The 16,896-nt window shown below is 34.9% G+C and overlaps 1 protein-coding gene across 3 annotated transcripts in view; it reads right to left on the reverse strand.

Annotated features, from left to right (window-relative positions):
• Positions 1-3,370: 3,370 nt before the first annotated feature.
• The window catches only part of LOC112046929 (angiotensin-converting enzyme), a 124,754-nt gene continuing 111,228 nt past the window's right edge, over positions 3,371-16,896 (reverse strand). For all 3 annotated transcript variants that reach the window (XM_024083784.2, XM_024083781.2, XM_024083782.2), the window contains 6 exons: positions 16,438-16,535; positions 15,821-16,109; positions 15,579-15,735; positions 15,318-15,494; positions 15,124-15,237; positions 3,371-4,692 (listed from right to left, as the gene is read on the reverse strand). In XM_024083784.2, coding sequence (XP_023939552.2) covers positions 4,137-4,692; positions 15,124-15,237; positions 15,318-15,494; positions 15,579-15,735; positions 15,821-16,109; positions 16,438-16,535 — 1,391 coding nt within the window. In that variant the 3' untranslated portion in view covers positions 3,371-4,136. The remainder of the gene's footprint in view (positions 4,693-15,123; positions 15,238-15,317; positions 15,495-15,578; positions 15,736-15,820; positions 16,110-16,437; positions 16,536-16,896) is intronic.

The following is a 16,896-nucleotide window of genomic DNA, read 5'->3' on the forward strand; positions in this document are numbered from 1 at the left end:
TCTAGGGCTCAAAACCCAAAATAAATTTTTTTTTGGCACCCGCATTTCTTTTTAATTAATTAAATAAAATATATTTTTTTCATTAGCTGACAATATTAATTAAACATTTATATTATGGCAACATGCTTGTAACTCACACACTGACAGATTGTCAGCGATCTCCGCACAGTAGCGTTCGTTTATAGCGTTTTTAAAGTAATTTAAGGATTTTTTTTGTTTAATGCATCTCTGTCTACGACTTAATGTTTCTTTTCAACTTGTGTCTTATTGACATTTGACAATATTACATTACAGTGACAGCTTACACCGGATATGAGTTTAATCCAGGTGTATATAGTGGCTGTTTTGAACACTTTTCCTGTATTATCTATGTTTAATTTGTAGACCAGTGTTGGCCGACCCCCTACCAGGTGGACTGACGACATCAAGCGAGTCGCAGGGATTCGCTGGATGCAGGTGGCTCAGTATCGTGATGTTTGGAAGTCCTTACAAAAGGCCTATGTCCTGCAGTGGACGTCCATCGGCTGATTTGATGAATTTGTAGACAAGGGTGCGAAACAAAAAAATATTTATCTAATTAATGCGGGTTCCAAAAATCCAAAAAAAATATTTTCTCAACAGCAATTTGTATCTTCTATCCGTAAAAAATACTATCGACCTGCTTATAAAGTATAGGCCTATTTTGGGACATGTCCTTTACTTGTGCATTTAAGGTATTCTACTAAATATCTCAATGTACTTAGAAAAGTACGATTACCTCGTTATGGAAAAAAATCCAATCCCTAAAAATTGGGTTAATTGAACGCCGAGTATCAAAAATCCGGCTAACAAGCTGAATTTAAACCGTGATAGATATAAAAAGTATTAATTACCACGGGGAAGTTGAAAAGAAAAGCGTAATAGGCCATTTTGATTTAGAACGATCATAAAGAGGAAGGGGGGAGTTATTTTTCAGTGATTAATGAAATGCTCTGTCAACTTAAACATTTAACCGACTTCAAAGACGTATTTCACTTATTTTGATTTTAACACGAAATTTATTAACCGATTTTGAACTGGAAGTAGGTATATAATTGTTGGCCTATTAATTGGATCACTGGCACTGCCTTCAAAGTGATCAATAGATAGAAAATATTATAATATTTTCTTTCGCTTATTAGTTTTCTGCATACGTTTGTATTTTTGAAGTTGGTAGTATTTTTTAAATATTTATTATATAAATAGCATATAATTTTTTTAACAATAAAACATTTCTGATTTTAAATAACATGAAAAATATGACTTTAAAAAAAATCATCAAAATCGGAGCTGTTTCTGAGGACTTCCAGCATATGCTTATTTTGTGTATTATTTGTCTCGCTACTATTTTCGAACCCATACGAGTTAGTCCTCCCTTAGTCCTTAGTCCTGAGTGGCTGCATGCAGCGCGCGTTGTGAGAGGGGCTGAAGGGTGGGGAGTGAAGGTCCCGTTACATTCCCCGAAGATTCCTGAACGTCATCTTGATTAGTGCCATCTTGTAAGCAAACCAAACTAACACTATCCTGCTCCAGGTTTGTTATTGGTGTTAAGGGTTGTTTTATATATCAGCCGCCAAGCAGCATACGATCTGGACACCACGTCCTAGGACCTGTGACCCTGGGCGTATGTTTAAGGGATTCCTTTAGAATGCATTAACACTCACATCCCCTGCCAGACATGTTTTCCATGCACACACTTTTTGATGTTCATGCGCACACAATTTATGATCATATAATCATTAACGCGACTAGCAGCGCGACGGTGTTCACGCTGCCTAACAAGGAACTGAACTCAACTCATCAAAAACCCTCTTATTTATACTATCACTGTTGCAATAATTTTATAATAATACCCCGTTTTATAATAATATAAATAATTAATGTTAATACCAACCGTTCTCGAGAAACTCGCAACAATATGTCTGGCTATAGCAGGCTCTCATACTATTAAATATCAAAGTAATTCGGTAGCATTTATTTTCTGTAAGAACCAAACAGGAAGCGGTTAATGTGGTAACTACCTAAATCGACCTTTGGAGACGACAAACATCTGAAGCGTCTCAAAATGAATGAAGATCAATCTCAAAGTTATCAGAAAACGTGCAAACAATAACACGAAATGATAAATGAGATCGCTCCTGTAGACATTAACCTACTTTGAAACAACAAACAAGTCGCCAATAACACAAATAGAATAACTTTTCGTGATCCGATACCAGTAACATTAAATTTATTCAACTTTGTAATTAATTAAAAGGATCAGATGCCCGAGTTGGATCACTTTTGGGTAAAGTTCTCCCAAGTTGTTCTTGAAGAAAAATTCAAGATTTCGATTCTGGTGAAATTAGATTTTTGAAGTTGATTTACTTAAATGTTTAATAAATGTTGATTTACTTAAATGTTAAATGTTTTAAAATGGCGTTTTTTATACGTTTTGTAATATCGTTTAAATTTATGTTTTGTAGTCATGTCAACAACATCATATTTTCTTGATAGATCCATACTATACCTACAGTCTTATAACTCTACAACATGTAAATCAGAAACCCTCAGAGCGGTCTCCTTGTAAATCGCTTGACGTCACAACTAGGTAATCTTTTTGACATAAAAATTTAACTGACTTCAATTTTAACACAAAATCACCTAACCGATTTTCATGAAAATTAAATAGTACCAATTTGGAACTTATACTCTTTAATTATTCTACGTTAACTCATATCTTAAAGTCAAACTGACACAACTCAAAGAGTCGAGGAGCTTAAGTGGTTATATGGCCTCCTCCCGGAATTCTGCGGAAAGTTGAACATTTTGCGATGTTTCCGGGAGGGCTCCCGGAACCCTCCGGTAGGTTTCACAGCTTCTGCGATGTCTCCAGGAGGGATGCGTAAATGCCTCATCTATAACGATAATGACTGAAGCCTTCGGTTCTCTATGTATGTTAGAGGAAGGAAGCATCATCGATGTATGTGGGACTCGTCGAAAAGTGGTCAGAATACCAACTAAAACTTAGCGCGTTCGCTAGCGAAGTGACTGATGACTCTCTGCTACAGTTGTGTTGTGGTCCTGGGTTCGATTTCCAGCTATATTTAAATTAGCTCAATAACAAGTAAGAGAATGATAGTTTATGGAAAACTGTTCCAAACCTAAATATTGGAGCAGTGTGTGTTGTTCTCAAAAACAATATTTGTTAAATTAAATGGATTACATTTAAATGGAATTTAAAAATTCAATAGAAGTTCTATATATTTGAATCTTCAATAATCTTTTCAAGAGAAAGAAACGCTGCTGGATGCGGGCTGCTTGAGACCGTCCTCGTCGATGATGATGATGATTATGAAAGAAATACCAAAAATTTTGTTTAAAACATTTATTTTTTACTCTTTTTATCAAATTCTGAGACAATTTCACTATTTAATATGCTTACTAACGAGAGTTAGTAAACTACAAATCATATAAATACACAAGATTTAAATTAAAATACATCAATTAGAAAAGTGTTATTACATAACTGGGTATAATTTTAAAACAATAAAAATGTTAGTAAATAAATAATATGATTTGATAACAAAAACATGTAATGGTTTGGTCTTTAAGAGCAGAGTAAATAGAGATTTATAAAATTACCTTATTTGTAACAAATTTGATCGTTTCCTTTAATATAATATTTCTTTACTTATACGAAATTGAAACGCTTAAGGCACGGCGAAATTACATCTAACTAGAATTTACACCTATAGTACAGTTGGTAACCATCATTACACTATATATTTCAAATTGTGATATGTACAAAAATATTTTTTTTTTCATCTTTACTATCTAAGAATATTATACAGTTGCAAAAGAAACAAAATCACAAACACACAACGAAAAAAGACAAACATAAATGCAACAGTGGAAATGGAATTTATAAAAATATAGAGCACCATAGAGTAAGAATAAATAATCCATTTTTACACCAATATTATCTAAACCAAATTAAGCACATTGAAATCATGACATAAAACATTTAACCATCAACACATTTGTACTACACACCGTATGCATCGTATTGGCACAATTTCACTAGTGTTCTGATCATATTAGGTATATCGGTTCACTTAGAACCGATATTCTTCAAATCAGGCAGCTTGTCTTCTCCTTTGTTTTTCTAATTGTTTTCTATGATTGTGTCGTTTCCTTGCGATGATTGCTACTAATATTACCACTACTGCCAACGCCACCGCTACACCGATCCACCAGTAAACGTTGTAAGAAGCTTCTTTTGGATGTTGGTCATCACTTTGATCTCCAGCTGCCACTGGGTTCTTTATTTCCAATACACCTACAGTGGAAGTTTCATATTTCGTATTAGAATCTTCATCAATCTCTATTATATTATCAAATGTATTATCGTGAGTTTTCTTAGGAACCTCTTTGTGCTCATTTACATCCGATTTTGGTAAACTACTCTCCTCTTCGGAAATTTCGTTTTCTTGTAAATCAACTTCAGGAGGAGGTTCGTTATAATCTTCGATAGTATGTTCACTTGCTGGATCTAACTGATTGTCTAAATATTCATCTAACAGTCTGAAGTAATCTGTGAGTGCGTTATACTCCAGTCCATTTTCACGTTTCACTAACAAATCGCTGATCATTTCAGGCCATGAAATCCCAAAACCTTGCATCATGACATCACTGAAAGAAAATAAGATTTATTAGCAGCGTTTTACCTGAAATAAAACGCATATTAAAATACTTACCTCACTGGAAACTTTATATTGAGAGTAGCATTTCCGTTTCCGTCGATTTCATACCAGTTTTCGTACTTTTATTGACGTCACGTCTGGCTATGTGGCGCCACCTGGCGGTGTCGGGCTCGGGAAGTTTCGTAAATCGCTGAGCGCGACTTTAGCTCATTGGCTCAATATATCACCAGGCAGGAATTACTTAAAGTTTCCAGTGAGGTAAGTATTTTAATATGCGTTTTATTTCAGGTAAAACGCTGCTATTAAAATATTGACCGTAACTGGAAACTTTATATTGAGAGCCTGTTTGTTTTCGCCTGGTGACGCCACATTATGGTATTATTTCGCCAATGTGATTATTAAAATAAAACTTTTTATAACAATATTATCTCTAATTCGATTAGGCTTTATTTAGAGAACAAGCTAGTAACGAAGTTTGACTTACTGTGTCTGTGCATAATACAATATTCCATTTTGTTGGAATGTAGCAAAAATACATGTCTACGGTACAATGGTAGCCAGTAATAAGTATCTATTGTCTGTGGATATTATTTATTCAAACTGTCAACTCTTTGACATTCAAGTGTCATTATATGTCATCAGCCATTTACTATATTTTACAAATATTAATAAATAGAACAGTTAGCAGTGCTTAACGTGTTTTCGTTCATCTCGCGACTCCAACTCTCAGCACATTCAAAAATAAATCAATGAACTAAAAACATACCATACATTTTTTGGATTGGAGTTCAATACTTTTAATTTTAGGGATTTCATCATATAATTGATATTCACACTAAATTATTTAGGAAAAACACTGCTGACCGATATAGTCGTTATGAAAATTTCTTACGTGACGTCTTTACTCATTCTGCTATAACCATATGCGGTACGGTTTTTTAAAAAATTTATTACAAAGAAATTAATATTAATTCTTGCTGCATTTAGTCGTAGTGGATAGTTATTTTATTTAATAATGAAATAGACTTATTATTTCCTAAAGAAAAATTATGATAGTGATTATTTTATTTACAAATATTTTCCCGCCAGAGTAAATACTTCTATCGGTTTTTGAGCCAAATTGCGGCCAAAATTGAATAAAATCATCAGATTTTATACTATGTTATCCCTATAATAAGTAATGTTAGGTCATATACACGCCTTTCAGAGTGTACCCACAAAAATATAACTATTGAAAAAATAACTTATTAAGAAGTTACTGAAATTCCAAACTGGTGGCATGGAATTTTTAGGCTTTCTTAACAATTTGGTATGAATTTAAGGATATACTTTACAAAGTTATTGATCTCTTAAGTAGGTTACTTGAAGATTCTAGAAACTAAAACTGAGTCAGTTCTTAGACATTAGGTCATATAATGTACTAAAACTTTTACTTTTAGACAAACACTACACAAGCCGATTTTTAAGTTTTGACAGGAAATTAAAAATAATTTCAGGTTTTCCCATATTTCTTGAAGACTCCCTCTAACAGTTTTGTAACTGCTAAGTCCGTTGTCGTGATTATAATAAATTTGTCTTCATTCTATAGAATTATCGGTACTGCTAGCACTCGGAATCTGAGATCCAAATGACATAAGACTTACTCTTATCAAGGCTATTAAATATATTCCTGTCAACCGATTCTGATGATTCTCTGAGAATCAGTGTAAGTGGTGGCGATACCATAAAGCAAGTGGGAAATTCCCTATACACACTGACATCGTATAAAACAACTTGAGCGTAAGTTACATCTCGGGATACGTACAAGTAATCATGGACTACGTGTACCTTATTTAATAAGTCAGATCAGAATAGATCAGTCACCGACATACCCTATTTCACAATCACTTTTTCTATGCTACAGTAATGAAAGCGCCAAGTATGGAAGATGGCGATGTTGTATAACAAGTGATTTGCATGCTTGTTGTTCCTGCCGCGTATACTATTGTGTACTGTTGTGAACTTAGTGATAGTCTAATTAAGGTTACTAGACAAAGATCTTGCAATTTTAACTGTTATATTCTATATTTAAACTCATTTCTCTTTTCCTCCGTAATATGTAACGGCAGTAATTTTGTCCAATTGAATGTTGCTTAGGAGGTGAGTTTGATTCTAGGGACATATACGAGTAGTATGACATACATTTCCTTTTTATTGGAATGCAGTACCTATTCCTCTCGTGACCGTGAATACCTCAGAGGGTGAATGTTTAGTAACGCTGCCCAAGCGTGGTCAAAGGCATCTGCTACTAACAAAAACACTGGCTGAGGGTGTCAGTGAAGTAGGTAGCTAGCAGTCTGATTATATTAAACAAGGTCATTCATTCATTCAATGGTAACGGGCAAGTTTTCGATATAGTCTACATCTACGCTTCGTATTATTTTCTTAGTAAATGATAAAATTGTCTATTCTTAATTCTACATATCTCTTACAAAACATGCTACGAATTCGATAGCATTGAGAAAGTATTTGAGAAAGAGACATGCATAGTTCAAATGACAAGGAAGTAATGTCCAACAATTCCCTGTATACAAAACGTAGGAAGCACCTTTGGGATTTTATTACATACACATGCAAGTAGGCTTGTGTCTATTCTTCAAACTGAGTTTTTGATGCTGTGCGTATTTAGCAAGTGGAAATGAGGTTAAATATTGGTCCGGCTTCAGTATTAGCAACAGAGCATGGTGCTTTTATGATCCTTTGTATTTCATTAAGTAGACAATTGTTGATATTTCTTCCAAAACAGGAGTGTGGAACGATATTCCATATAGATTAAGAAAAACACGAGGTTATTCGAGAGAACGGTAGGAGATAACCTCGGATTAACCTCTGTACGTTTCTGGTGCCACCATTTTCTCCCATTGAAAAAGGTGGTAAAAAGGTGGCTAAAAAGACCGCTTGAAATGAAGTCTATCTCAAAATACTTTATGTTTTCTGGATGCATTAAACTTTAAAGCATACATAATACCCTTGATGGGCCTCGAGCCCCTGAAAAAGGATTCATTTAGAATCCTTTGTTTTAATAGAAATTTATATGTTACCGCTTATGCGTTTTTCTACATTTGCTAGGTGACGGAGGGTATCATAATATGTTTTACCTTTTCGTTTGTTTCTAAGTTTTATGAAACCTGGAGTATGGTTATAAATTTTGCAAATAATAAACTGTATACATCCAGTAATACCTTTAGAAAACTTTGATGTATTCGGAAAAATAAGTTTCCTGCCTTTAACCTCTATACCAAAATGTACATGATGTTTTAATCTGACGCTTTCATTCATCAGATTTTTACGCCATTGTTACAAAGTAATTAATTCACCCATTGGTTACAAATCTAGTTGGCCTATTCACTATTTTGGTCTTTATTATCAACCTATATCAATTGGAAAAATGTCATTTACCTACTGTGGGATATTCACGAGTAAGCAATAAATGACATTTTTACATAGAAACTCAATTTTGTATATGTCAACTAGCAAACGTAAAAGATAGTGAGTCAGCCTGCAAGGGCTTTAGGACATTAGTTTCTTGTACATTGCTGATAAACACCCTGCGAGAGTGGATTATAATGATCATACAAGCAAGGCTGCGCAAGCGTCCCAAGCGATGGAATCTTAACATTTTTCATGCATTACCCTCGCGAGGGGTGGCGATCACACACACACGACATCGACAAGGGTATTTGAATAATTTATATAGATAGATAAGATATTCGTATCCATACATCGTTGATAAACACCCCGCGAGGGTGGATTGTATTGATCATGCAAGCAAGGCTGTGCATGAACGTGTGCGCATTACAGATATGTATATTCCGTGTTGTATGTTCCACGCGATGGAACATTACTCTTCATGCATACGCCCGCGACGGTGGCGATCAAGGACACCGGTATTTGAATAATTTATATAAAGAGATAAACACCCCGCGAGGGTGGGTTGTAATTATCATGCAAGCATGGCTGTGCATGAGCGTTTGCGCATTGTATGTGTATTCCGTGTTGTGTGTTCTACGTGATGAAATTTCAACACTATTCGTGCCTTGCCCATGCGAGAGGCGGCGATCCTCAGTATTTGACTGGAAATACGTCTAGGAATGTTAACACTTTCTATAACCTCGTCCCCATGAGGGGCGGTAATCTATTAGTCCGGTATTTGACTGTGCAAATACGTCTAGGAATATTTAAACTTTCTATACCTTTAACGTTACACGTTAAAAACTGTGTATACCTTGCCCCCGCGAGGGGCGGTAATCTATTAGACCTATATTTGACTGCAAATGTGTCCAGCGACGTTAACAGTGTCTACGCCTTGCCCCTGCGTGGGGTGGCAATTTATAAGGCCAGTAATTTACATCCAACCAAATTCCTGTGCTAAATTCTGGCGGGATTTGTGAACCTTTTTTCAATGCCGGTTTGAATTGGAGTAACAATATGTTTGAGTAACTTCCAAAAACTCTTTGTCTAACTTGTCTTCGAGCATTCGTAATTTATGTACTCCTCTGAAACGAAAGTCATTGGCCACGCGTTCGTTTTGCAGTATATATGTTAGACAACAGTCTATTGCTAGAACGTTCACTTTGGTTTCTGAGTTCACATTTTTAGGAAGCCCGCTGGGCCCCGCCACTTTTAATACTATTTTAACTGTTGAAAAATAACTACAAAGAAAATATTATTACATGCAAGTACGAAAACATTTGCAAAAAAGCAAGACTTTCAAACACATGAAGTAGTGATCCGAACGGAAAAACCGTTAAAATAATGATCACGTACTATTTTCAAATGAAATTTGAAATTTTTACATAATTTAACGTTAATTACATTAACGTTGTATGTTACAACGTAATAATTACAACGTAATAAAATAGCAGCGTTTTACCTGAAATAAAACGCATATTAAAATACTTACCTCACTGGAAACTTTATATTGGAGAGTAGCATTTCCGTTTCCGTCGATTTCATACCAGTTTTCGTACTTTTATTGACGTCACGTCGGGCTATGTGGCGCCACCTGGCGGTGTCGGGCTCGGGAAGTTTCGTAAATCGCTGAGCGCGACTTTAGCTCATTGGCTCAATATATCACCAGGCAGGAATTACTTAAAGTTTCCAGTGAGGTAAGTATTTTAATATGCGTTTTATTTCAGGTAAAACGCTGCTATTAAAATATTGACCGTAACTGGAAACTTTATATTGAGAGCCTGTTTGTTTTCGCCTGGTGACGCCACATTATGGTATTATTTCGCCAATGTGATTATTAAAATAAAACTTTTTATAACAATATTATCTCTAATTCGATTAGGCTTTATTTAGAGAACAAGCTAGTGACGAAGTTTGACTTACTGTGTCTGTGCATAATACAATATTCCATTTTGTTGGAATGTAGCAAAAATACATGTCTACGGTACAATGGTAGCCAGTAATAAGTATCTATTGTCTGTGGATATTATTTATTCAAACTGTCAACTCTTTGACATTCAAGTGTCATTATATGTCATCAGCCATTTACTATATTTTACAAATATTAATAAATAGAACAGTTAGCAGTGCTTAACGTGTTTTCGTTCATCTCGCGACTCCAACTCTCAGCACAATCAAAAATAAATCAATGAACTAAAAACATACCATACATTTTTTGGATTGGAGTTCAATACTTTTAATTTTAGGGATTTCATCATACAATTGATATTCACACTAAATTATTTAGGAAAAACACTGCTGACCGATATAGTCGTTATGAAGATTTCTTACGTGACGTCTTTACTCATTCTGCTATAACCATATGCGGGGCGGTTTTTTAAAAAAATATATTACAAAGAAATTAATATTAATTCTTGCTGCATTTAGTCGTAGTGGATAGTTATTTTATTTAATAATGAAATAGACTTATTATTTCCTAAAGAAAAATTATGATAGTGATTATTTTATTTACAAATAATTTCCAGCCAGAGTAAATACTTCTATCGGTTTTTGAGCCAAATTGCGGCCAAAATTGAATAAAATCATCAGATTTTATACTATGTTATCCCTATAATAAGTAATGTTAGGTCATATACACGCCTTTCAGAGTGTACCCACAAAAATATAACTATTGAAAAAATAACTTATTAAGAAGTTACTGACATTCCAAACTGGTGGCATGGAATTTTTAGGCTTTCTTAACAATTTGGTATGAATTTAAGGATATACTTTACAAAGTTATTGATCTCTTAAGTAGGTTACTTGAAGATTTTAGAAACTAAAACTGAGTCAGTTCTTAGACATTAGGTCATATAATGTACTAAAACTTTTACTTTTAGACAAACACTACACAAGCCGATTTTTAAGTTTTGACAGGAAATTAGAAAAAAAAAAATTTCAGGTTTTCCCATATTTCTTGAAGACTCTAACCTCTAACAGTTTTGTAACTGCTAAGTCCGTTGTCATGATTATAATAAATTTGTCTTCATTCTATAGAATTATCGGTACTGCTAGCACTCGGAATCTGAGATCCAAATGACATAAGACTTACTCTTATCAAGGCTATTAAATATATACCTGTCAACCGATTCTGATGATTCTCTGAGAATCAGTGTAAGTGGTGGCGATACCATAAAGCAAGTGGGAAATTCCCTATACACACTGTACACATCGTATAAAACAACTTGAGCGTAAGTTACATCTCGGGATACGTACAAGTAATCATGGACTACGTGTACCTTATTTAATGAGTCAGATCAGAATAGATCAGTCACCGACATACCCTATTTCACAATCACTTTTTCTATGCTACAGTAATGAAAGCGCCAAGTATGGAAGATGGCGATGTTGTATAACAAGTGATTTGCATGCTTGTTGTTCCTGCCGCGTATACTATTGTGTACTGTTGTGAACTTAGTGATAGTCTAATTAAGGTTACTAGACAAAGATCTTGCAATTTTAACTGTTATATTCTATATTTAAACTCATTTCTCTTTTCCTCCGTAATATGTAACGGCAGTCATTTTGTCCAATTGAATGTTGCTTAGGAGGTGAGTTTGATTCTAGGGACATATACGAGTAGTATGACATACATTTCTTTTTTATTGGAATGCAGTACCTATTCCTCTCGTGACCATGAATACCTCAGAGGGTGAATGTTTAGTAACGCTGCCCAAGCGTGGTCAAAGGCATCTGCTACTAACAAAACACTGGCTGAGGGTGTCAGTGAAGTAGGTAGCTAGCAGTCTGATTATATTAAACAAGGTCATTCATTCATTCAATGGTAACGGGCAAGTTTTCTCTTACAAAACATGCTGCGAATTCGATAGCATTGAGAAAGTATTTGAGAAAGAGACATGCATAGTTCAAATGACAAGGAAGTACTGTCCAACAATTCCCTGTATACAAAATGTATACAGGGAAAGGGAAAGGTGTAGGAAGCACCTTTGGGATTTTATTACATACACATGCAAGTAGGCTTGTGTCTATTCTTCAAACTGAGTTTTTGATGCTGTGCGTATTTAGCAAGTGGAAATGAGGTTAAATATTGGTCCGGCTTCAGTATTAGCAACAGAGCATGGTGCTTTTATGATCCTTTGTATTTCATTAAGTAGACAATTGTTGATATTTCTTCCAAAACAGGAGTGTGGAACGATGTTCCATATAGATTAAGAAAAACACGAGGTTATTCGAGAGAACGGTAGGAGATAACCTTAGATTAACCTCTGTACGTTTCTGGTGCCACCATTTTCTCCCATTGAAAAAGGTGGTGAAAAAGGTGGCTAAAAAGACCGCTTGAAATGAAGTCTATCTCAAAATACTTTATGTTTTCTGGATGCATTAAACTTTAAAGCATACATAATACCCTTGATGGGCCTCGAGCCCCTGAAAAAGGATTCATTTAGAATCCTTTGTTTTAATAGAAATTTATATGTTACCGCTTATGCGTTTTTCTACATTTGCTAGGTGACGGAGGGTATCATAATATGTTTTACCTTTTCGTTTGTTTCTAAGTTTTATGAAACCTGGAGTATGGTTATAAATTTTGCAAATAATAAACTGTATACATCCAGTAATACCTTTAGAAAACTTTGATGTATTCGGAAAAATAAGTTTCCTGCCTTTAACCTCTATACCAAAATGTACGTGATGTTTTAATCTGACGCTTTCATTCATCAGATTTTTACGCCATTGTTACAAAGTAATTAATTCACCCATTGGTTACAAATCTAGTTGGCCTATTCACTATTTTGGTCTTTATTATCAACCTATATCAATTGGAAAAATGTCATTTACCTACTGTGAGATATTCACGAGTAAGCAATAAATGACATTTTTACATAGAAACTCAATTTTGTATATGTCAACTAGCAAACGTAAAAGATAGTGAGTCAGCCTGCAAGGGCTTTAGGACATTAGTTTCTTGTACATTGCTGATAAACACCCTGCGAGAGTGGATTATAATGATCATACAAGCAAGGCTGCGCAAGCGTTCCAAGCGATGGAATCTTAACATTTTTCATGCATTACCCACCCTCGCGAGGGGTGGCGATCACACACACACGACATCGACAAGGGTATTTGAATAATTTATATAGATAGATAAGATATTCGTATCCATACATCGTTGATAAACACCCCGCGAGGGTGGATTGTATTGATCATGCAAGCAAGGCTGTGCATGAACGTGTGCGCATTACAGATATGTATATTCCGTGTTGTATGTTCCACGCGATGGAACATTACTCTTCATGCATACGCCCGCGACGGTGGCGATCAAGGACACCGGTATTTGAATAATTTATATAAAGAGATAAACACCCCGCGAGGGTGGGTTGTAATTATCATGCAAGCATGGCTGTGCATGAGCGTTTGCGCATTGTATGTATATTCCGTGTTGTGTGTTCTACGTGATGAAATTTCAACACTTTTCGTGCCTTGCCCATGCGAGAGGCGGCGATCCTCAGTATTTGACTGGAAATACGTCTAGGAATGTTAACACTTTCTATAACCTCGTCCCCATGAGGGGCGGTAATCTATTAGTCCGGTATTTGACTGTGCAAATACGTCTAGGAATATTTAAACTTTCTATACCTTACTCAGTAAGTTGGTTTTGCAAATACGTCCAGGAACGTTAAAAAAACTGTGTATAGCTTGCCCCCGCGAGGGGCGGTAATCTATTAGACCTATATTTGACTGCAAATGTGTCCAGCGACGTTAACAGTGTCTACGCCTTGCCCCTGCGTGGGGTGGCGATTTATAAGGCCAGTAATTTACATCCAATCAAAATTCCTGTGCTAAATTCTGGCGGGATTTGTGAACCTTTTTTCAATGCCGGTTTGAATTGGAGTAACAATATGTTTGAGTAACTTCCAAAAACTCTTTGTCTAACTTGTCTTCGAGCATTCGTAATTTATGTACTCCTCTGAAACGAAAGCCATTGGCCACGCGTTCGTTTTGCAGTATATATGTTAGACAACAGTCTATTGCTAGAACGTTCACTTTGGTTTCTGAGTTCACATTTTTAGGAAGCCCGCTGGGCCCCACCACTTTTAATACTATTTTAACTGTTGAAAAATAACTACAAAGAAAATATTATTACATGCAAGTACGAAAACATTTGCAAAAAAAGCAAGACTTTCAAACACATGAAGTAGTGATCCGAACGGAAAAACCGTTAAAATAATGATCACGTACTATTTTCAAATGAAATTTGAAATTTTTACATAATTTAACGTTAATTACATTAACGTTGTATGTTACAACGTAATAATTACAACGTAATAAAATATAAAGTACTCACAGCGAATTCACTTCACTTATTACACTTTATCTTGCAATGTCGGGTACCAACTGATTGCAAGATGTTGCTTCGACGGTAAACAAAACGCCAATGAGCTAAAGTCGCGCTCAGCGATTTACGAAACTTCCCGAGCCCGACACCGCCAGGTGGCGCCACATAGCCCGACGTGACGTCAATAAAAGTACGAAAACTGGTATGAAATCGACGGAAACGGAAATGCTACTCTCCAATATAAAGTTTCCAGTTACGGTCAATATTTTAATATAAAGTACTCACAGCGAATTCACTTCACTTATTACACTTTATCTTGCAATGTCGGGTACCAACTGATTGCAAGATGTTGCTTCGACGGTAAACAAAACGCCAATGAGCTAAAGTCGCGCTCAGCGATTTACGAAACTTCCCGAGCCCGACACCGCCAGGTGGCGCCACATAGCCAGACGTGACGTCAATAAAAGTACGAAAACTGGTATGAAATCGACGGAAACGGAAATGCTACTCTCAATATAAAGTTTCCAGTTACGGTCAATATTTTAATAATTTAATTTATTTATTAATGATTTTTATTATAATGTGATTCGTATAATTTTTAATATAATTCATTGATCTTTTAACTATTTTACTCACATGAGACGTTGATTACTTTTGAAAACGTGTGTTATTAAATCTAAATCATCAGAAATCAGTTCCTCAGCAAATGACTGATAAATTTGATATTTGAATATGAGCCCCAAAAATTTTCTGTAAACAAAATCAAATTATAATTATTTTGAAGACAATATAAAAATAAGCAATACCGTAAGAAAATTAACCATTCTTACCCAATGTATGGCTTGTTAAACAAAATATAAGGATCTCCGAGAAAATCAGAACTTGACGGCTCTATCATTGAGAAGTTTTTTCTGAATTCAATCCAACTATCCTCTACTTTGGATGAATGGATTTGTCCCATAAGAACCTTTATTCTCCATTCATCAGCCGCCAAATAATAGTTTAATCTGAAATCAAGCATAATGAGTTAATTAAGTTTTAATACATGAGTAAATTGCTTTTTGTAGAATTTCAATAAAGTGATAACTTACTTGGGCAAATCCCTCAATGCAATGATAAGTTGCAAGACCAGTCGATGATGGTTCCGATTATAATTAAATCTTTCAAGGGGATACAATCCTGCTCGATCCAGTGTATGGGGATCCAAAGACAGAAGAGACACAAATCCAGGCACCGCTTCATATATAGCTGTAACAAAACATTTAAGAGGAGCTTTAGATAGACTGTTTAAAAAAAATGTGAATGTGTTTGTAAAGCTGATTAAAAACTGTACCTGAATATCGTGGAGCTTCTCTCAAAATATAAGTATTGTTGCTGTGCAGAGCTGTTGTTAATTTAAACCTAATCTTCGTCGCTGTTTCATGAGCATCCATATAGTTCTGTATGCTGACATCTTTACACGTTATAAATCTCAACTTATTTGGTTGACACCAGTCAACTATTGTTGGCGGACAAGTTCCATTGAAAGCGGATTCTGCTAAAATATCATCGGGGACTTCACCTAAATTCAGTTGCTTGAGCAAGTTGTTTGCTTCTCTGTATGCATTTAATCCTCCAATGTCCTGCAAAAACGATTTTATAACACTTATTTTAAATTTTATGAGTATGACTCATTGAAATTATTCATTATTTAAACTTCAAGGTTCCAAGTCGTTTTACTTTTCCTTCGACCCATTAATAAGAACTCATTTACGATTATTATAACTTAGCACTTAATAAAGTTTGCCAAAGTTTAATTATTTAGTTAATAATCAAAGATCTCTTGGTAATTAGTTCAGTGAAAGGAAAATATCAGCATAACCTAAAAATGCGTGTAAGTTAATTTACGGATCTTTCTAAAAAACAATTTCAAAGGGAAATAATAATTGACGATCATGAAGAAGTACATACCTTTAACTGTATATTAGCGTGAACCTTCTGATATATATCTGGATATTTAGGTAGTAAATTCTCGATTAGATTAGACCAGTCATCTCCCGTGAGAGATCCTGTAAAATTAAATTTTCAGTAGAATCGATTCCTTTGTTAGAGTTTCTCTTAAGAGACTCACGTACAATGGTTTTATCGTCGAATAAAAGTTGGGAATAGTGATAATGAAATTATTTTATAGGTTGAAGGATATTGCAAACTTAATTTTCTGTGCTATTTTATATTTAGAAAAATTAAGTATAGAATCTACTATACAAGATTAACAAAATACAAACAAAATGTCTGGAAACTATTGTGTAAAAGTATTGCTTAAGGGGAAAATATAATGGAATTCAATATTTCCTTTTTTTAAAGACATTTTTTTATTTCTTTCTCCATGGTTAAGGAGCCGGACCTTTCCGGACAGCAAATGGTAATGGG

This window comes from Bicyclus anynana, chromosome 10 (genome assembly GCF_947172395.1).
Source record: "Bicyclus anynana chromosome 10, ilBicAnyn1.1, whole genome shotgun sequence".
NCBI lineage: Eukaryota > Metazoa > Arthropoda > Insecta > Lepidoptera > Nymphalidae > Bicyclus > Bicyclus anynana.